General features: G+C 41.9%; 1 protein-coding gene across 7 annotated transcripts in view; it reads left to right on the top strand.

The window, feature by feature from the left end:
• The window catches only part of LOC129193937 (receptor-type tyrosine-protein phosphatase epsilon-like), a 32405-nt gene extending 21385 nt beyond the window's left edge, over window positions 1–11020 (top strand). For 6 of the 7 annotated variants that reach the window (XM_054798750.1, XM_054798749.1, XM_054798751.1 and 3 more), the window contains 9 exons: window positions 277–412; window positions 611–760; window positions 2303–2396; window positions 2647–2723; window positions 2882–3016; window positions 3113–3238; window positions 3942–4093; window positions 6705–6840; window positions 6936–11020. In XM_054798750.1, the coding sequence (XP_054654725.1) occupies window positions 277–412; window positions 611–760; window positions 2303–2396; window positions 2647–2723; window positions 2882–3016; window positions 3113–3238; window positions 3942–4093; window positions 6705–6840; window positions 6936–7010 (1081 nt within the window). In that variant the 3' untranslated portion in view covers window positions 7011–11020. The remainder of the gene's footprint in view (window positions 1–276; window positions 413–610; window positions 761–2302; window positions 2397–2646; window positions 2724–2881; window positions 3017–3112; window positions 3239–3941; window positions 4094–6704; window positions 6841–6935) is intronic. The other variant, XR_008573654.1, reaches the window with a different exon arrangement.
• The last annotated feature ends 11490 nt before the right edge of the window (window positions 11021–22510 follow it).

The following is a 22510-nucleotide window of genomic DNA, read 5'->3' as shown; positions in this document are numbered from 1 at the left end:
GAAGCATTGGTCCGTCATATTTGTGTTTGTTGGTTCTGTTACTTAGCAGGTTACCTCCTGCGTCTGCACCTTTGTCCAGATTGTCACCAAAAATGTACCAGCTTCCTCCTCGAATCTCATAAAGTTTGGTGGAAATCTGATATTTTATTTTTTTCCTGTCTTGTTGTTGTGAGAAAAGTGCATGATGTTCTTTCCAGCACTCTTACAAGTTATTTGACAGGTGCTGCCGTTCTTGTGTGTGTGCGTGTGTGTGTGCGTGTGTGTGTGCGTGCGTAGCGCCGGTGTGGGAAGGACGGGCACGTTCATTGTCATTGACAGCATGATCGACATGATGCACATGGAGCAGAGGGTGGACGTCTTCGGCTTTGTGAGCAGAATACGAGAGCAGCGCTGTCAGCTCATCCAGACCGATGTAAGCGTTGACCCCTGCTGACCCGCTGTGTCTCGCCACTGACAGTTGAGCTCAGTTGTTGTGGTGCAGGCACATCCAAAGCCAGCAAAACAAACTGTCAGTGATACTGGAAGGAGGTGGGGGGTGGGGGCATGAGGGGGGAAGAAACAACAACCCAGGGTGTCTGGTCTTGACTCCTCTTGTGTTTCTCCTCCTCAGATGCAGTACTCGTTCATCTACCAGGCCCTGCTGGAGTACTACCTGTACGGAGACACCGAGCTGGATGTGTGCTCCCTGGAGGGCCATCTGCACCGGCTCCACAACACCAGAGCCCCCCACGACAGACTGGGCCTGGAGGAGGAGTTCCGGGTATGATGAGCGAGCGTTTTAAACATTTCAGTAATAATGAATCGTCCCAACATGGCGGTAATTTCCCCCTGAAATCTGGCCCAGGGTGTCGCTCTGAGCAGCAGCAGCGGCATTAATACCAAAGCTTTATAAGGTGCCTCCATCTGCCGCGTCGCATTACAGGAGCTCACAGCGCTTTCTCTTCTCCTCTCTCATGATTACAACTTTGTCATTGTTTCGCTGAGCCTGTAAATGTTTTAGCACTGTTACACTCCTGGGCCGTAACATTAGGTACACCTGCACAAAGTCATGTGATATTTAGGGCGACCGTAGTTGGATTACCGAAAAGCACGACTGTGGGCGCCGCCAGTGAGATACGCAAATCATACTGCCAGTTTTCTACATTTGACATCGAAAGTATGCCTTCTCTGTCTGGATGGAAACATTGCTCTATTACAACATACTATCAAAAAAACAATAATACTTCTTTGATTTGTGGCAAAAATAACTTTAACATCTCCGGAATGAACTATGGACAGAAATAATCTCTTCTGTATTAGAAATAGTGGCCTGTAAGAAAACAATAGCTCTCTTTTCAAGTCAGACTGGACAAATAATAACAAAACATATTATAAAATATGAAATACTAATTACAACAATAATACTCATAAGTATGAAATTATATTATAATTAAAACATGTTATTAAACCATTATTACGTGTGAAATAATAACTGATAAACATGAAATAATATAATAATAATATTATTATTATAAAATATTGTTTAGCATAATTAAGTATGAAATAATATTATTATCATTATTTTTTATTGTTAAACAATTATTAAATGTGAAATAATAAATACAATTTAAATGATATTATAGAATAGTATTAAATCATTACGTATGAAATAATAATATCATTATTATCAAATATCATAAAAACTTATTCAATGTAAAATAATAAAAAAAATAAATGTGAAATACTATTAGCTATACTGTACTGGCAAATCCAGCATGAATAAAAAAAAATAGCTGTCACAAACATTTCATTGTCATGATGCAAATCATGAAGGGATTACTTCACTCCCTTCATCTGAGAAACAATCAACACCAGGGCATCACTTCGTCATGGCTTCTTAGAAAGAAACAGGATGGACTTGAAAACAGGACATATCCTGGGAAAACAGGACGTTTGGTCACCCTACGTTTAATGCAAGCGACATGTTTACAATGTCAGTGACAGGTAAGCCTTCTGTCCTTGCAAAAAAAGATAATAATAAAAATGTCTGCAAGGGCCACATGATTCAAGGGGAAAGAACACGATTCATTTTTGTAATTTCCATCTCGCTTGTTAACAATTTACCCTTGGCAGAGAACTGTAAGCCAAAATATACCAAGTGTACGCCCACATCAATGTTTATATATTCAGAATAATAACCCCAACCCCGCCTCTTATTTCAATGAATGCAGGTGTACCTAATGAAGTGTCCAGTGGGTCTGTACTCTGCGTCCCAGCGTATTGCCGTGTCTGATCAATCCTTCTGTGCTCCTCCGCCTTTCAGAAGCTGACCAATGTGCGCATAATGAAGGAGAACATGAGAACGGGGAATCTCCCAGCCAACATGAAGAAGAACCGCGTGCTTCAGATCATCCCGTGTAAGGAATACTTTGATACGTTCCCAGGCGCTTTCATAATACATCACATCCCAGAGCGCTATCAAAGTGAGCCGTGCGTTACACGGACGTGCGGCTAACGACGGCGGGTGACGCTTACGCTGTCCATCAACAGCATCACTGTTACTTTCTGCTCTGTATTAGCTATAAAATGCATCTAAGAGGAGAAAGTCCCTGCCGAGTGCAGACATTCTCTTCCTGAATTCCAAAACTTTCTGTTTTCTTGGCACAGATGATTTCAACCGAGTAATTCTGTCAGTGAAAAGGGGTCAGGAGTTCACCGACTACATCAATGCCTCCTTTATTGACGTAAGCACCTCCTCCACGACCTCCTCTATAGATTTTCCCATACAAGCTCATCGTTTCCTGCTCAAACCATGCAAAATAACGTATCATGCTTCGCCTGCGCTCTCAAGTGGTTGTTTGTTTGCCTTTTTTTCTACGGGATGATATGGTGTGCCCTGCAGGGCTACAGGCAGAAGGACTATTTCATCGCAACCCAGGCCCCCCTGTCTCACACGGCGGAGGACTTCTGGAGGATGGTGTGGGAGTGGAGGTGCCACTCGATCGTTATGCTCACTGAACTAAAGGAGAGGGAGCAGGTGCAGCACGCCGCTTGCTTCTTATATTGCAACACGTTTCTCAGCATCCTCTGCTTATTCCTACATTGAAGTGCCTTATCAAACACCTCCCACCAGGAGAAGTCATTCCAGTATTGGCCATTAGAGGGCAGTGCTACATTTGGAGACTACACAGTGGAGCTGAGTGGAGATTCACAGGGTGAAGCCTTCACGCTCAAAGACTTGCTGCTCACTTGCAGGCCCGTACGTACTTGATTTTATACATCTATGGAATCATAAGGACATTGGTGGGGGGGTTCCCCAAAAAGACAAATAATGGATCTCCAAACTTGACATTATTTATGCAACATGTATTAAGTGAATACGTTTGCTTTGCTTGTCAGAAAAAGAAAACCTGTTTGTGAATTGGAGCTCTTATGACTGCAGTCCGGTGAAAAGCACGTATCTCCATTGTTGTCTTTATCCAAACAAACATAATAATCATACCTAATAGAATCTAATTTAGTATTTAGATTAAAAACAACAAATATCTATGCACCTTTTATTGTGTGTTTTTTGGTTGGTGTTTTTTTTAAGTTGGATGTTTTTCATTGTATATATGTATTTTTTATAAAAAACAATCTTGGACATACATGTTTTTTTATTTTAAAAAAACACAATGAAAGCCTTTTTTCAAGGTGGATTTAGCTCTAGATTCATTTTTTTGGGATTGGATAAACACGAAAACATAAACATAAATGGAGATGCATGCTTTTCATTGTATATGTTTTAGATGCATGCTTCTTATTGCTGCAGTCCAGTGAAAAGCACGTATCTCCAGTGTTTGTGAGTATTTTGCTCTCATGACTTTGTGTTGTTGTGTCATTGGCCAATAAACCAGCGGGTCCAGAAGTGTACCTGGGCTTCACGAAACGTCAAAGTAACAGGTTCCGTGTCTCCGACCTAGGAGAACCAGTCACAACACGTCCGTCATTTCCACTTCCACGGATGGCCTGAGATCGGAATCCCGTCGGAGGGGAGAGGGATGATTGACATCATCGCGTCGGTGCAGAGGCAGCAGCAGCAGTCTGGAAACCGTCCCATCGTCGTGCACTGCAGGTGAGGGGCTTCACTTTGACACTTTGCTGCAGCGTGATGTGCAAGTTAACAACACTTTGCCTTTTTCGGCCTCTGTGGGTGATACTGGGAGGAGTTCCCACTTAAGCGATACATTTTTCTTTTCTGGAACGTCTGTTACAATAAAGTCCCAGTGTTGCCTCACTAGAGCCGCTGTTCTTATGCCTAAACCACGTATGTGATCCTTTATAAAGACTTAGCAGTGAAAGCTTTGATCAGAACCTAGCTTCAGGTGAAGTGATTCTAAAGCGGCGGCGGCCCGTTGGGATGGGCCCAATCCTGCCATTCACAGTCAATTAAAAGCTCTCAAAGAGAAATATCCTCTGACTCCCACTATGATTAATCTGATAAGATGAGCTAACGACAGGAAATGGTGTCATCACTCTCCTCTTTGCCTTCATCACCGCTTGTCTAAGAGGGGCTTTTTAAAGCCGTTTCCCCCGCCTCCCGGGAGCGGGGCTAAACCTTGGCGATCCCTCGACGTCTCGCCGCACTCGTCCAAATTGCACATCGCTGCATCCCGCCATCGCTGTAAACATGGCCGCTGTCAAACATTCACCTTCCACACTGATTAGTGTTAGCGCTCGGATTAGGCTCTCCTTAAATGGGGGGGATTATTAGCACCATTAGCCCACGCGGAGGTCACCTTTTCTTCTTTGAACTTATGCATTCTAATGCATGCTAAAGGATGAGGAGATGCATTTGGAACTTAACTGGTTCTCACTATGATACAATACACAATCACATCGTTTGCAAGCAAATGTAACCATAACAACCTTCTGGGTCCAGTGAAAGTCTCCACATTTTGTACATAAAAGCAACAAAATCAGGTGTTTTTCAGGTAAATCTGGGATTGAAAGGCTTTTCATTGGAGAAAGATCATATTTCAGCACTGTCAGCCATGTGTCGCCAGCATTAGTTATAATATTCACTCATTTCTTTGTGTTTGCATAAAAGAAAAATGGTTTCCATTGAGTGGTTAGCATGTTGGCCACACAGTCTGGAGATTGGGTTCAAATCTCCTTTCGGCATTTCTGTGTGGAGTTTGCATGTTCTCCCCGTGTGTGGGGGGGGGTTTTCTGGGTACTCCGGTTTCCTCCCACATCCCAAAACCATGCATGTTAGCTTCATTGGAGGCTCTAAATGGTCCATAGGGATGAATGAGTGAGTGTACATGTGCCCTGCCATTGGCTGGAGACCAGTCCAGGGTGGACCCCCCCTCTTGCCCAAAGTCAGCTGGGATAGGCTCAAGCATACCCGCGACCCTAGTGAAGATAAGGTGGATGGATGGATGGATGGATGGATGGATGGGTGGATGGATGGATGGATGGATGGATGGATGGATGGATGGGTGGGTGGATGGATGAATGGATGAATGGATGGGTGGGTGGATGGATGGATGGATGGATGGATGGATGGGTGGGTGGGTGGGTGGGTGTATAGATGGATGGGTGGATGATGGATGGATGGATGGATGGATGGATGGATGGGTTTTCATTGTTTATTTGTTGGAAACAAAAAAAATTGTCATTTTTTTATTAATCATTTAAGATAACGAATTAGTATTTGGATGAAAAACAAAAACATTTTAAAAATAGCTTTTCCTTTTTTTGTTTTTTAACAAAATTCTAACAAAAATCACGTCTTTGTTTTACTGATGACTACCTATTTCTAACTTTTCAGATTTTTTTTGTTTTGATGCAAAAGGAAAAAAAGGTTATCTATTTAATATAAATACAAGCTTTTCCTTGTTGTAAATAAATGTTTAAAAAAAAAAACACAAACCAACAGAAAATAATCAATTTACTAATTGAATATAATTTATTTGTTTAGATAAAAAACTGAAAATGTGAAAAAACTGCAGACACAAGCGTTCCTTGTTTTGTTTTGTTTTTTAAATGCTAAAACAAACAAAAATCCCTTCTTTTGCTTCCTTCTCCAAATCATGCAGTCGATGGGGAAATACTAGTAAAGGTACTTGATAAGTCTTACCTGTGAAATGTTTTTCCCTGGGATGTGTTTGCAGCACATGAATGAGGTATCTTCTCCGCTCTGACTCTTGCCACATCCAATATGGCGGTGATGTTGCCATATGGCTCAGCACTCGATACGGCGTCTATGTATTTGTCTATGAGCCACCCCCTCATCATTAGCGGTGTTTTGCCAACCCACCACGTCCTGCCACCTCGAACACGGTGAAGCAAAACATCGTCTCAAGTATACAGTATGCTGCGTGTGGACCGTTATGGCGACAGCAATGTTGCTTGTGGCGCTTAAAGGGCCATATCGGCTTTCATTATAGGGGAAAAAAATCATTACCGATATTACATTTTCATGCCAATATTGGGCAGATAATATCAGTGGGCCGATATTATCAAACATACCCAATAATAACCATACTCAATAACCATAATATAAAAATATTTCTTCATGTTTGGATAAAAAAGATTGAAAAACACAAAAATGCTTGCTGTTATTGGAGATACACTAAGTGTGATGAAAAAAGCTTGTCGGTCTAGTTATTTTTCCTTGTTGCCGGGCCTTGCCGAGCGCGTGGTCACGTGACACATCTGCTGTTGTTATCGTCCTTCAGTGCCGGCGCGGGTCGGACGGGGACCTTCATCGCCCTCAGTAACATCCTGGAGAGGGTGAAGGCTGAAGGCCTGCTGGACGTCTTCCAGACGGTGAAGAGTTTACGCATGCAGAGGCCGCATATGGTCCAGACAGTGGTAATGTTTTGGATGTTTTTTGGGCTCCAATCAAAGCTCCGTTGTTAAGTTTGCTTGTGTGTGCATCAGTGGCTCTTGTGTGTGTTTATCTCCAGGAGCAGTACGACTTCTGCTACCGAGTGGTGCAGGATTTTGTGGACATCTTCTCCGACTACGCCAACTTTAAATAACGCCCGACTTCTATCGGATTATGCAATTGTTTTTCTTGTTGCTTTTGAATGTATGTTTTCTAAGGTAACACTTTTTACATTTTGTATCATATTGTAACATAGGCAGACATCTAGGATTCAATTATACTTGTTTTTAATGTTTTACTTGAAAATACAGTGTTCCCTCGCTCCACCGCGGTTCACCTTTTGCGGACTCGCTGTTTTGCGATGTTTTGAATGAACGCTGTTACGAGCCCGGCCCTTTAAGAAGAATTGCATTGTGGGAAGTGGAGTGTTGTAGTTCTGAGGCGGCGGTGTCTTCTGTCTGCACCGTCCATTGTCTTCCGAGTTCTGATTGGCTGTAGACCATTGTCAATCAATCTCCTTTGTGCCGTCTCTTGTTGTGGTCATGTCTAGCAAACTAGCTAACCGTGTGAGCTGCTTGCTTACCACCAAGAAGACGCTAACCGCGTGTGACTCTGAACGCTGTGTGGTTGCCAGCTTTCTCCCTGACAAAGCCCACAATGTCCACGAAACGTTCTGCACCCAAAAGGCAGAGGAAGCCAACCATCACACTAAAAGGTGGACGTGTGGACACACTGAAGGAAGGCAGAAGTTACGCGGCTGTAGGACGCCATTACGGAATACTGTAAACAAATCTTCGGTTCCTGGAGGACGAGGAGGAGGAGTAAAATAGGACGACAGGAGCAATATGTTTTAACAAGGATAAAAAGAAACGCTACTGTACAGCGGAGCGGCGCCAGGACGAAGACGCACGGTCAGAGGAGTGAAATACGCGTGAGCCACTTCATCATTTCTTGTGTCCAACCTGGTAGGTTGATCATTACAATTCAAAGGAAATTTGAACTTTGAGTGTTTAAACGAGAGAAATGTGAGAAAATGTTCACGTGTGTGTGAGAAAAGTGTATCAAGTGTATGGTGGGGGCTTTTACAGCCTGAAAACAAATACTGTAGAATCTCTGGAAACTAAGTTGGCTACTTTGCAGATTTCACTTATTGCAGCGTATTTTGGGAACCTATCCCCCGCGATAAACGAGTGAACACTGTATGTCAGTTTTATCTGTTCAATACGTGACTGTAGAGTAAATGTATGTGAATATAATTGCAGGTATTTAATGCTGACTTTCCTACGATATACGTGCGGCACTCTGCTTTACCTTTCTGAGCGACCACAATGCCTTTTAGTCGCACCCAGTAAGTAAGTAGAAATGTTCAAGTGTGTTTGTTGGGCGAGATGAGTAACATTCTCCAACAAAAGCATCCAATTGAAAATGCATTGGACTGTGTTGGTAAATGACTTGAATTCCTCGCCTATGAATAACTCAGCAGCCGCTGTCGCTTGTCATTTTAGTCAACTTCAGCAACTTTCTTCTTTTGCCCGTGGCCATATTACTTAGTGCTTCAGTGCCTGACACTGCAAAATGCCATTAACCCATATTGGAAATCATGTCTAATAACTCCAAGTCAAAACATGTCATTCACACGGGCTTTCCCCACCGCCCCCGCACACCCCCCCTTAGTATCCAATTACGCTTTTAACATGCCGGCCATTTCTCCAGCATGCACGTTTGATTAGAAAAACTGGAGTTTTGAAGCGTAAGCCGGACCACGTAAGCCGGACCACATTTCCAACGTTGGCGCGTTAGGAGTTCGGCTTTGATGTTTTTGGTGAATGACGTCATGACTGATGTACGTACTTGCTAACTTTATGCAGCTATTCATGGACAACAAGGGTGTTCATATGAAATATAGCCCCAAAAGTGCATGTGCTAGGCCTTTTTACGCACATTTTGACGGTAACGGTTAGCAGTTTCGTTGGAGAATCCCACAGCATTTCTGCAAAAACTTTAAAAACGATCTATTTTTGCAATAGCAAGACTTGTGCTTACTTTTACTGCGCAGTAAGCCGTTGCTTTTACTATTTACTAGCGTGAGTTGTTGTGGTCATCACTAAGCTTTACAAGAGTGCCATTGTTTTTACATCGAAATAATTGTAATAGATAGATTGGGGGTGTCCAAATTGCGGCCCGGGGGGGTGTTTGTGGTCCTCGGCTGTTTTTTTGATTGTCCCACACCACATTCGAAAAATATACAGCAAAAATGGGAAAATTGGCAGTAACTTGACAAGAATAAAGTCAAAATATTCTGAGAAAAAAAGTTGTAATCGAACAGGAAAAAATCCCAATTTTGCAAGAACAGCATATTAACACGTAATATTAAGACGTAATAACATTGTTTCAGTAGCAGTTGAAATAATAAAGACTTTTTTAAAAAGTTGTAATTTTATGAAAAACAACAAATAAAATGAGGTTGCGGAAAATGTTGTGATGTTATAATCAAATATAAAAATAATGTCATAAAGTCCAAATATTGTGGGAATACATTCATAATTAGGAGAAGAAAATTTACAAAGTGGGTCATTTTTTTGGAGAATAAAGTCAAAATATGAAAAGAAAATAAGTTGTATTCTAACGGGGAAAAAGTTTACGAGAGAAGACTCGTAAAATAACGTCATTTTAGTAGCAAAGAGTTGAAATATTCAAGGAAAAAATATGTTTTGTAAGTCGTCGTGTGAGAAACAAATACAAGTAAATAATGTTGTAATTTGGGGACAATTAGCTTGGGGAAAAGTTCAAATGAGAAGTCGTAATTAAAACAAAACTAAAGTTGTCATTTTTGGGAAATTAGGCTGGTGAAAAATATTATGGAAATAAAGAGCAGAACTTTTACAAGAAGACTGTTGAAATAGTTGGGGCGTGGGAAAAAGCCCAACAACAGCAGAAATGGAAAAACAGCTGCAATTTTACCAGAAAAATTTGTAATATTATGAGGACAAATAATATCATTTTAGTAGCACAGAGTGTGAAATCTTAAAGGAAAAAAAATGTTTTTTTAAGTCGTAGTGTGAGAAACAAATACAACTAAATAAAGTTGGCATTTTTGGAAAATTTGCTTGGGGAAATGTTATAATATTACGGCAATAAAATGAAAATATTATGGGAATAAAGTCATAATTACGAAAGAATGTTTACAACAAGAAAGTTGAAATTGTTTTTTTTTATTTAAAAAAACAGCAGTAATTTTATGAGAATGAAGTCAAAATATGAAGAGAAAAAAGTTGTATCCTGAAGAATTTTGTGAGAATGAAATGATGATATGATATGAAGAACACGCCTTCCCACCCACAGCAGACCACAAAGCTGGGATGCAGCCGCCCTCGGGGGAACACGTTTGGGCACCCCTGCCTGCCGTCAATGCTCCGTTTCTAGCCGGGGTGACCTCATGAGACAAGCTGCTGATTCCCAAATGGGACGACAATGATTAGGAGTGCATGAAAAAGTGCAACGGAAAAGTTCTCTCTCTCTGACCACCATTGATTGTAAGTTATGAAGTATGTTGCACAAGCCAGCGGCAACACAACCGATGTTGTAACACCACCAGTGTAACACGCATGACTTTCACAGCCACGTCATTTTAAAGCGGCAGAGGTAGATCAGGCTGCTCGATGCTGACCACTGGCGATACTTTAAATGCAGCTGCTGCCATCTTGTTGAGTTATCAGGAGGTTTCCTACAGCCACAGATTGCTTTTGAGGCAAGAATTGGAGCATTTATGAAATGTAGGAATAATACTAGCATCGAGGCCTTGCTCCAGAAGTGTTTCATGGAACTTTCAGCCTTTTTTCACCCCCCCCACTCTCTTGTACAAAGTTGATTCCAATAAATAATAGATGGAGAGAAATGCTGGCGCTGTTTTGTTGTCTGGCTCCTAACAGGTGCGTGCAAACGCAAACATGTTGCAGGTCTCACGCTGTTTGAATCCTCGCAGCGACGCCGGGCCCGTTGGAGCACTTAGGCGGCTCCATTAGTGGCATTTTGCGTCCCATTAGTGTGTCACACCTGCAGAGAGGGGATTATAATCCTGTTGGCGGCACCTATAAAAAGGCCTCCCCCTGCTTGATGCGGCCACATGCTAACGAGGCTAATCAAGAGGTGAGTGCGGTGTTGCTGTCTGTGTTCAGTGCTGATGATCGCTCTCATCGCAGCTTCCTCTGCAGCTCCAATGGAGGCCAGCAGCGGAGTCGTGGTGCAGGTGTTGTTGTTGGCCTTGGTGCTGCAGGGCGCCCTGGCCCAGCACTGGTCCTACGGGTGGCTGCCAGGCGGGAAGAGGGCTGTGGGAGAGATGGAGGCAACCATCAGAGTGAGTTTGAGTTTTACATTTTGGATTTTTTGCTGTAACCGATTGATTTTTGCAACGTATGTCACAGTGCTATTCAAATGGAAGGAATACATTTCGAATTAGCGGCCAATGAGAGGGTGCCAGCATTCGAGCGTATATCCAGACGTGCTAGTTATGTTTGTTGTCAGCTAACGATAGCCATTTGGCAAAGTTTAGCTACTAACATGAGCTATCATTGACTGTATAGCCGATCATCCTCACACAGTGGCTCCGAACCGTAGCGAAGGCCAGTTCATCTATCAGGGCCAAAGAAGGACTGATGTCCATTCTTGTATACTTGAATCCACGTGCGAAAAGTACTCATTTTTTGGTACAATCTGTTCTTTTAAACCACGGCCACCCAAACTTTTTCCACCAAAAAATCAAAGAATGCAGCGTTTTCCATTTTGTAAAGAAATCCATGTAGATATGCTAACAAGTTTCATGTCCTTCTGAAGCTGAAGCTGAAGCCTGGTGTTCGGGTGAAATGAGCTTTGTGCCCTTGCAAGACACATTTTGGCATTTTTTTTAAACATTTTTTTACAAATATTTCCTCTTTATTCTCGTGAATCTTTTTCATGTAATTTTATGAATTGCTCCCAAAATATTTAGGCTTTATTTTCAGAATATTATAACATTTTTCCCCAAGCTAAATGCACATTTATTCTTCTAAAACACCCTTTTTTCTTTCATGTTTCAACTTCATGCATCTAACATCATTTCTTTCCTCATAATATTACAACTTTATTCTTGTAAAATGAAGACTTTTTTTCTCAGAAGATGACCATCTTATCTCTTAATATTATGATAAATGTATGCTAATATTTCCAAGTTGTTATCGTAAAATTACTGCTCTTTTCTTGCATATTTGTTGTTGTTTTTTTTTGTTTTCCTGTTTAATGCTATTTTTAGAATGTGCCGAGGGCCATTAAAGAATCGGCTGCAGCCCACAAATGGCCCCGGGGCTGCACTTTGGACACCCCCGTTTTAAACCACTGGTAACACATGCTGGCTGCTGGTGGTGTTCTTATAGTTTTGGGTTTCAAAAAATTTATTTTAGAAGATGTTGCCATTTTGTAAATTATTTCATATTAAAAAAGAACTTGGGGGGGGGGGGGGGGGGGAATGTTATTGTTATGTTAGAATTTGATTTATTTCTGACATATTTTTAAAGACACATTGTATTTACAGCCCAATTTAACCAACACACTACCCCACCAAAATAAATGGCACATTTTTGTTTATTTTTTTATTTTTCAAGTTCAAATTGTATTTTTTTATGTAAAACCATTTCTGCAGTAATCTTGCGCCACCTCGCGCTTCAAATTTCACTCTATCGTGTTTTTTTCAAAAATATATGAATGACTAAATCCCGCTGTTTTGTGTTTGACTACAGCCTAGCAGTCAAAACATTTGCATATTTAAGCAAAATTGTATGTATTTTTGGCCTAAATTAAGCATTTTTAAGCATAGAAATGGCTTAATGAACTGAAATACAGGTACAATACAAAGGTGACTACAGTATAGGGGTGTTATTTCATGTCTGGAGGGCTCTAATCATGTTAATAACTGTAACTCTAACTACAAAAATATTGAATGTATAGGCAAGGAATCGCTCCTATCACGGTCGGGCCTGGAACCAATTCATGGCGTCCAACGAGGGAACTTGAATTTCTAATGGTTGGAGTGTAGCAGCGCTCCCTAGTGGCCACAGATGGTAGCAAAAAACGGGCAAAGTTGAAGAAGGAGACGTGGGTTCCTGAAGTGCTGCTCCAAACACGACCCACTTGAGCGACTGACTCATAAAGCTGACTAACAATTTGCCATTTTTTGCCGGGATTTATTGCTTGATTCTGTCCTTGTTCATTTCTTTTTTACAGGCTCTCGACTCTTATTACAAAGTCTGCTTGCTGTTGTTTTTTACTTTTTGGCTTTCAACTTGTCATCCTCCTCCCCTGCTCTTAGATGATGGGTACAGGGGGTGTGGTGTCTCTTCCCGACGAGGCGAGTGCCCAAACCCAAGAGAGACGTCGAGCATACAAGGTAGTAAGTGTTTACTGTACATAATTCATGGCGTGCTGTGCAATATTAATGCACGCCACGCCAGCGTGTGCCACCGTGTTCCACGGCAGCTGCGACAATATACAAACTGCTCAATTACCTTTTTTTATTTCATTTTCCCCCGTCTTTTTACATCATTAAATAAAGCACGCTTGATTTCAGCTTTTTATGTGGACGGACGGCGAAATGAAATATTAAAGAGATCTCCTTCCAATCTCTGCAGATTGACCGTCATTCCAAAGAAACCTTTCCCCTTAAGTGAAGACAATTGATACGCTGATCGGCAGCGGTGATGGACCCCCCCCCCCCCCCCCCCCCCCCCCCCCGAGGGCGTCAACAATTGCACCAGTGTCACTTATGGCCTTTCAGTCCTTGTCAAATTGGAATAAAACTTCCTGATCGACTTAGATTGGTGACTCAATCCGAGGCCTCGTTGTCATGTGTTCATTCAAAAAACAGCCTTCGCACCTCGGAAGTGGAGAAAATTGCCTTTTGTGAAGCAGCCGCGACCGACAAGCATGACGAAGCCGTGACAGCAGCTGCCGATTAAAGCAATTCATCAGAAATCAATCACGTCGTTCGGCTTGTTACACTCGCAGATTCCTGGGAGATGAGGAGGACGAGAAGCACATCCCGACTCACTACGGGACACCACTACATACACGTACACACTACTACATACACGTACACACTACTACATACACGTACACACTACTACATACACGTACACACCACTACATACACGTACACACTACTACATACACCTACACACTACTACATACACGTACACACTACTACATACACGTACACACTACTACATACACGTACACACTACTACATACACGTACACACCACTACATACACGTACACACTACTACATACACGTACACACTACTACATACACGTACACACTACTACATACACGTACACACTACTACATACACGTACACACCACTACATACACGTACACACTACTACATACACGTACACACTACTACATACACGTACACACTACTACATACACGTACACACTACTACATACACATACACACCTCTTTGTGAATATAAAGCAGACAACTTTGGAAAGATGCTAACATAGAGTATGAAAATGCTAACAGAGTATAAAGATGCTAACATAAAGTATGAAGATGCTAAAAGAGTATGAAGATGCTAACAGAGTATGGAGATGCTAACATAGAGTATGAAGATGCTAACAGAGTATGAAGATGCTAACATAGAGTATGGAGATGCTAACATAGAGTATGAAGATGCTAACATAGAGTATGAAGATGCTAACAGAGTATGAAGATGCTAACAGAGTATAAAGATGCTAAAAGAGTATGAAGATGCTAACAGAGTATGAAGATGCTAACATAGAGTATGAAAATGCTAACAGGGTATGAAGATGCTAACATAAAGTATGAAGATGCTAACAGAGTATGAAGATGCTAACAGAGTATGAAGATGTTAACATAGAGTATGAAGATGCTAACAGAGTATGAAGATGCTAACATAAAGTATGAAGATGCTAACAGAGTATGAAGATGCTAACATAGAGTATGAAGATGCTAACAGAGTATGAAGATGCTAACATAGAGTATGAAGATGCTAACATAAAGTATGAAGATGCTAACAGAGTATGAAGATGCTAACATAGAGTATGAAGATGCTAACAGAGTATGAAGATGCTAACATAGAGTATGAAGATGCTAACATAAAGTATGAAGATGCTAACAGAGTAGTATGAAGATGCTAACAGAGTATGAAGATGCTAACATAGAGTATGAAGATGCTAACATAAAGTATGAAGATGCTAACAGAGTATGAAGATGCTAACAGAGTAGTATGAAGATGCTAACAGAGTATGAAGATGCTAACATAGAGTATGAAGATGCTAACATAAAGTATGAAGATGCTAACAGAGTATGAAGATGCTAACACAGAGTATTTAGACGATGGGCTTTTCAAGACGTACAATTGCAGCTTTTTTCTCCTACTTCATTCTAGTCGTTCTAGTCCTAGTAGTTCTGCTACTTTTCCTTTATCTTACTTTTTTGCCGTTATTGAGCATAATGTTGCGTTTGGAAAGCAAAGGCGAGCAACAGGAGTGACGCTCGTGCGAGACCTGTTGAGATTTGGAACGTAACTGGTGGCTAAGCCCTCCTGAACCCCCCCTCCCACCCCGCCTTCCTCGTGAGCAAAATTGCCGGCTTCATTACTAAAACTTGGAATATCATATCAGGAGAGGAAACGTATCAGCAGGGGGCATATGTTTTAAAGAGAACTCATTTTGCGGCAAAGCCCCCGCAGACGCAGCCCGGCGCTAATTGCCTGGTGCACGAGGGGGCCGCCATTCATGAAGCGAGCGCCGGCTCGGCTTTGGGGAGGCCCGGCATTGTTGGAGGGGAGCGCTCCGGCTAATGCACACCAATGAACTGTGAGGCAACTGGGGAGAAGGTGAACATTACATACTGTATTTGTAAAAAAAAGAAAAAGCACAGCCGTTGCGAGAACAAAGCTGCTTTTGCTTTCGTGTTCACGCCGGGACGTACATTTGCATAACGCCATCGTTCCCTGTTTGACAGAACTTCTTTGACAAAGTTAGAGCAGGGGAAGATGTCCAGGGCATTTGCTCTCCCAATCACAAACATGATTTTTGTGTTTGTGTTGCAATGTAGCGCACGTAGAGCGTCTCCCTCCCGCTTACAGATAACGTTCCTTTCAACCTGCGTCCTCATCAAGCTCGGGTTTAATTGCCCGTACAACAAAAAGCTGCTGCTATCTCTTGTTTCCAAATTTGATTTAACCTCACTTTCTCCTTTGTGGGACCCGCCCTCCCCTGCCCCCCCCCTGCCCCCCCGGTGGATATTCACTTTGTTTACCTCAAATTAAACTTCATATTGTTTACAGCCCCCCGGTCCCTGAACATTTTATAGCGTTTTGGTCCTGTTTCTTTATTTATTTCCTGTAATGATTGTAGGGTTGGGATTCATTTTCAGTGTTTCCCCTCATCTGCATGAAAATTATATAATTAACTTTTGATTAACCAGCTCAGTTGAGTTGGTTCTCCCCCTCAGCCCATCCCCCCAACCCAAAGCGCACCGGTGAATAGTACCCGCCGCATTTTAATGACTGTTTTCCAATTGAGCGGCGACCTTTTTCATCAAAGAGGCCGCAAGCGGGGCCAAACGGCGGCGTGGAATAATGACGGCGAAGACAATGGCGGGCTAGGATGTCATCCTTAAATATAACAACAAAGCTCACGTAGAGGCGGCGGGACGGGACGCCAAGCGAGCATTGCCCCATTGTTCCCTGCCTGGAGGTCACATCCATCGCAGAAGGAAAGGACGGGAAGCTGGGAACGGAGCATTGTTGCGTGTCCTTGCTCAAAGGGAATTCCGTCATTCTTGTTTTCAACATGTTTGGATTCATTACTGGCTTCGGATGTGTCAATCAACACGTGACCATCAAAGGCCCCAATTGCAGTGCTCTACAAATGCAAATAACCACAAAAGTCTCTAATTAGGTCCAAAAATATGAACAGCTGCGGCTGTAGGCAACCTCCTGATGTAGTTGTGTTAATGACTCCACAAGATGGCAGTATATGCATTGGAAGTATCATGAGTGGTGCACACAGCTGCTTTATCTACCTCTGCATGCGCTTTAAATGTTGCTACTGAGCTGCGAGTGTGAAACTCATGCGTACTGTTGTATCCAATGCACCCGGCAGTGGCGTTAATGATGATGCTGTTACAACAGCGGTTGTGTTGCTGCTGTGTTGTGCGTGTGGGTGGCTCACCTGAATGCTCATTTAGCAGGGATTTGTGGATGCGGGTGTGAGCCACGGCGCGGGTGCAGGGTGCAACACAAGACCAACATTAGCAGGGCGCTATGATTTCTGCCTTCACAGAATTGGCCGAGCAAAACGGAATTTATTGTTAAACGGCGGCCTGAAACCATGGAAGCCCGTTTCCGCCACTGAAGGTAGAAAAATACCCCAATGTTAAGTCGTAGTTAGGACATAAAAAGTCTAAGTATGAGATGAAAAGTCATCATTATGTGATAAAAATGGTATAGAAAGTCATAATTATGAGATAAAAAGTCGAAATTTTGTGATAAAAAGTCTAAATTATGTGATAAAAAGCCATCACCATGAGGTAAAAATGTGATAGAAAGTCATAACTATGTGATAAAAAGTCAAAATTATGTGATAAAAACTCAAAATGAGTTTGAACTTATGAGATACAAGCTGTGCTTGTGCTGAACGCCACGTGACGAAGGCTCCAGTGAAGAAGGGGGCACATGCTATCTCATCATTATGACTTTTTCATCTCATCATTTCAACTTTTTATCTCACAATTATGACATTTTATTGCATAATTATGACTTACCATTGGGATGTTTTTCCTTTCAGTGGCAGGCTGCCATATGAAACACCCGCGACAGCTGCTGAAAAAACGTCTAAACTCATCTCCTATGGAGCGTAAGTGGAAGCTAGCTGGGTTAGCTTGGTTTACTGTATTAGCGCATGCTAATGTGTTTGCACTGTGTTGTGTTTGACTTCTTGTTCATGCAAACCCGCGTTTTACGATGCCCGCTGACGTCGTGCAAGTTCTGAGTGAAATAAGGGGTGAGAGGCACGTTTATTCTGTGCCTGTATTTTTATTTTATTTTATTGTTTTAGTTGTTTTTATTCTATCTTATTCCATCTTACCCTGTTCTCATTGCTGCAACACGCACGCAACACACGCACACACTCATAGCACTTTATTTATTTATTTATTTGTATTATTTATGTGTATTAATGTCTCTTCTGTTGTTGTTGCTTAATTTATTGGTATTTATGTTTCTTATGTTCTTATTCTTTCTTGTGTTTTCTTTCTTTTCTTGGGAGAATGGACAGAATAAGAATTTCATTGCTTAGTATAACTTCCTGTTTTACTATGCACATGACAATAAAACTCTTCAATCTTGAATCTTGAATATAAATAAACTTTGATTTGATTTGAGTTTATTCTTGCTCCCAGCTTGTCTTAACCGTCATTCTCAACACACACAATACACTTCCGGCTTTCAAAATAAGAGTGCTGTTCACCACAGCATGTCTAATTGTGTAAACAAAATAAGGGTGTCATAAAAACTATGGCAATTGGAATTGCATTGGCAACTACGACTTCCAAACATTACAGTTAGTTAAGGATTTTGCCGCATCGTTTGCAGAGGCTGACGTCACTTTAGAGACGTCAGCCAAGCTGCATCTGTTGCTGAAATACTGAGCAGAATTGGCCAATGATGTATTGCATCAATAAGTGTAAGGAATTTCATGAACATTTGATTCACTAACACAACAAGCACACACCGCAGGCTGGTAAAATAAAGCTAACCGGGGAAAAACAGAATTGTACAACATTTGAACGTAAAACGTATTTCTAGGGCCCTACATTCCACTGTGTGTGTGTGTGCGTGTGTGTGTGTGTGTGAGAGAGAGAGACTATACTGTAACCATTCTATTCTTGTGTGGCACAAGTCCTGACATTCTACTTTTATTGTGGGGACATTTTGGCTCGTCCACACAGGACCACCATAAACTGGGTGTGCGTGTGAGAGAGAGTATATTGTTAGCGTTCTATTCTTGTGCAACATAACTCCGACTTTTATTGTGGGGACATTGTGGTTGCTCCACACAAAAGCAACGCCTGTTTGTGTGTCTTTGTGTGTCTGTGCGCACGTCTTGCTGTACTTGTGTGGCATTCCACCTTGATCACAGGGACATTTCTTCATTGTGGGGACATTTTAGCTCGGCTCAAATAGGTTCCTTTAGTCTTCTTTTTCAGTTCACGTTGAGTTTCTTCCATCATCATTTCTTGAGGTGTATCACCTCACCAGCTTCACCGAGACATTTTAGCTTCTTCACATAAGACCGACATTTGTTGTGTGTGTGTGTGTGTGTTCTTGTCTTTCGTATGCAGCATCTTGACATTGTACTTTTATTGTGGGGACGTCATGACATTGTGGGGACATTTTGGCTGGTCCACATAAGAGCAAAGGCTTGGATGAGCTACTTTAACGCCAGGAATGCGTGTGCGTTTGCTGTGGGTCGTAGCAAAGTTTTATTGAAGCCTGGTGTGTAATAAAGTCATTTTTGCAGGTGCTTGTTGTGGCTCCTATTACCAACAGAATGATAATTTCCCCCAGAGGATTACGCTGCTGCATATCAATGGGAGCTGAGTGTGGGTCTTACTATGTTCCCGCAGGCGATATAGTAGAAGGCAAAGTCATCTTCAGAGAGAGTCTAAATGTCAGGGAGGTCTTCAAACAGTCTTTTTTGTGTTGTTGCTTGGCGTTCCTGAAGAGTGTGCGGGTCTTTGGAAGAGCTACTGTACATCTTGGAAGGTGAGGCGAGATGGAAGGCTGTTATTAGTGTGGAATTTTAATTCAAAAGGATGAACGGCTAAGTGAGGAACTCAGAGATGAGGTACTTTCTCAAGTCAAAGACCCTCCACTCGCTTCTGTCACTTCCACCCATCTCCACATGGTGTCACTCTTGAGCTTTTCAGGCAAGGTGACGGCATCTCTCCTCCATTCCATCACTTGCACAAAACATCATTCCCTTCCGAATCGAACAAAGACTCCAATCAATCACCTTAACAGTAATGTTACGTTACATTATAGAGTAGTGTGCACTCGCTACTGCAGTGGTCATCCAACGGTGGAGCTTCATGGAGGAGCATCACATGACCTGCAGGAAGGCTGAAGTGACCAGTGCTGCAGAAAATGTGATACAGTTTGGAGTTTTCTGCCTCAAAGTCAAACCAAACTCGGATTCAAACCATCAGCAGCAGCATTGTTAGACTTTAGATTAGCCAGCGTCTAAAGTAAAGGCTTTTTTTCACTAATAAATTCCTATTCTTCACCTTTGGTTTATTAAACATGATAGGATGTGTCAACAGTTTCATATATTTCAAGAAAAAACAGCCAGCGTCTCAGGTTAGTGACAAAGGTGACAAAACAGATAAGAAATATCATTGTTATCATCATTGTTAATATAATTATGATGTCTTGGGACATTTTCACTTTTTCTCACACCATTCCACATTTTTAAAAATAAAAACGCAAAGAAGCCCTAAAGTGAAACAGGCTGTTCATCAAGTTGAAGACCAGAGCCTTTAAAAGCCAAAATCCTGGCAGAACGTGGATGGAAGTGATTTAGTGTCAGGCGTTCACACTGTCATGATCTCTTGATGCCAAAGGCAAGCATGCTTTCTCTCTTTGAAGGCGGTGGGATTGTTGAGCTGCATTAGCGAGGCGTCAAGTGGTCGACCCAAAAAAATGTCACCGGCTCTGAGCTGCAGGATCGGGAGACATGAGACCATCCTCGGCTCAAAGGAAGGTTTTACCGGTGCCGAGTGCAGTCCAATAACCATCAAGCATCTTTATCGCCTTCAACGCCCGGCATGACAAGGAGATCCCACCTGAGATGTTTTCCACACGGCACAGTGGAGGGGGCGCCATCATGATCCCTCAATGGACCAATGGAGCTTCAGGTTGTTCAGGGGTGTCAAACGGCAGATGGCTTCGTGGAGATGTTGCAGGGGGGTCCCTCATGACTGAAGGCCCTCATCTGTGTGGTGATGACTGGCTTCTTCAACAGGACAACACTGCACTTCCCAAGCTCACTCTTTGGACCATCCTGCGTGTTCCCCTCATCTAAATCCAACTGAGAACATTTGGGGATGGACAGCAAGGGAAGTTTACAAAAATGGACATGAATTCTAGACAGTGGATGCCCTCCATGAAGCCATCTTCAGCACCTGGAGCAACATTCCCACCAGCCTCCTGGGAACGCTGGCATCAAGCAGCACCTCATTTACAAGAATGGAGCAGCTACTCATTCCTCACTCCTTTTTTAATACATTTTATTTCTATTTTAGGGGAGTTTTGTTGAGATATGGTCTGAAACGTTTGATCAGCCTATTTCAGTTTAATGCTTGTTTGCAATAAATTGCTAACTCGCATGTTTTTTGTCTCCCATTTCTTCTTTTTGCATTGAAAGTTCTACTCACAACCTCCTTAAGATCCGAAATCCTTACAATTTGTCAACTGGTCTCAACATTTTCATAAGGAGTGTAAGTAAAATGTCTCAGTTTGTAGTCTTATTATATGCAAGTTGAATATTTACTTGTACAGTATTCATTATTTGTATGCCTTTCAGTACGCGTGTTGTACTGCACGCGTACTTATGTGTATTCATGTTTATAAAAGACAACTAGCAGCTCGAATTGCCAGCCCGTGCAACTTTCTTTGGCCCCATGGCGGGTTATTTTGCCATCAACACATAAAACCACGCAGGGTGCTTTGTTGGGGCACTCAATTTTGCAGAAGGATACAGTACAGGGCAAAAGGACTTGTTTGTTACGTGCAATATTGTATGAAAAACATCAAATTTTGGAAAAAAAAATTCGATGAAAACGAAGGTTTGACTGTATCAGTTAATGCAGAAGTTCCTAAAAAAAGGCCACTAGATGGCAGTATCGCCCTGCAAAAGACCTTCCCGTCCCCTCCCCCCTGTGTGCCTATCAAGAGTCTTCCAATGGTGAGTAGTTTTACTTTTCTGTAGTTTTCTTTAACAGTGGTTAACTTCTTCTTACACTTGTGTAACACTTAAGAATGTTGCTTAAAACGTCACCCGTGCAATTAAAGGTTGAAGTTCACAGTAATCCCGTGCCACTTTGCGCTTTGAATTGTGCAGCTTCACTCTATCGCAGCTTTTCAAAAATGTATGAATTCATAAATCACCGCTGTTTTGTGGTTGAACACAGCCAATTATTTGTAAAAAGAAAATGCATATTTAAGCAAAATGTACATCTATTTTTGCCCAAATTAAGCATTTTCAAGCATGAAATGAAGTAAAATACACATATAAGTATAAGGCATTCAAAGACATGTTGTGATATGTAGTATTCTACACTGGTCACTAGGTGTCAGTAATGTCACACTGATGAGACACCCCAGGAAGTACTGTCCGGAACAGGAAGTTAAAAAAACAACGACGAGGAACTGTATTACGTCTTAAATGTCATATTTTCTCTTATGATGGCTACTATGTTGGGTAGTAGGAGTGTAAAGGTGACTATAGGGGTGTTATTCCATGTCTAGAGGGCTCTAGTAATGTTAAAAAAAACATATTTGGAAGGTTGTAAAAAGGTTTTCTATGCTATAAC

Source organism: Dunckerocampus dactyliophorus, chromosome 14, assembly GCF_027744805.1.
Source record: "Dunckerocampus dactyliophorus isolate RoL2022-P2 chromosome 14, RoL_Ddac_1.1, whole genome shotgun sequence".
In the NCBI taxonomy this organism is placed as follows: Eukaryota; Metazoa; Chordata; class Actinopteri; order Syngnathiformes; family Syngnathidae; genus Dunckerocampus; species Dunckerocampus dactyliophorus.
This window is presented reverse-complemented; position numbering and strand designations above follow the sequence as displayed.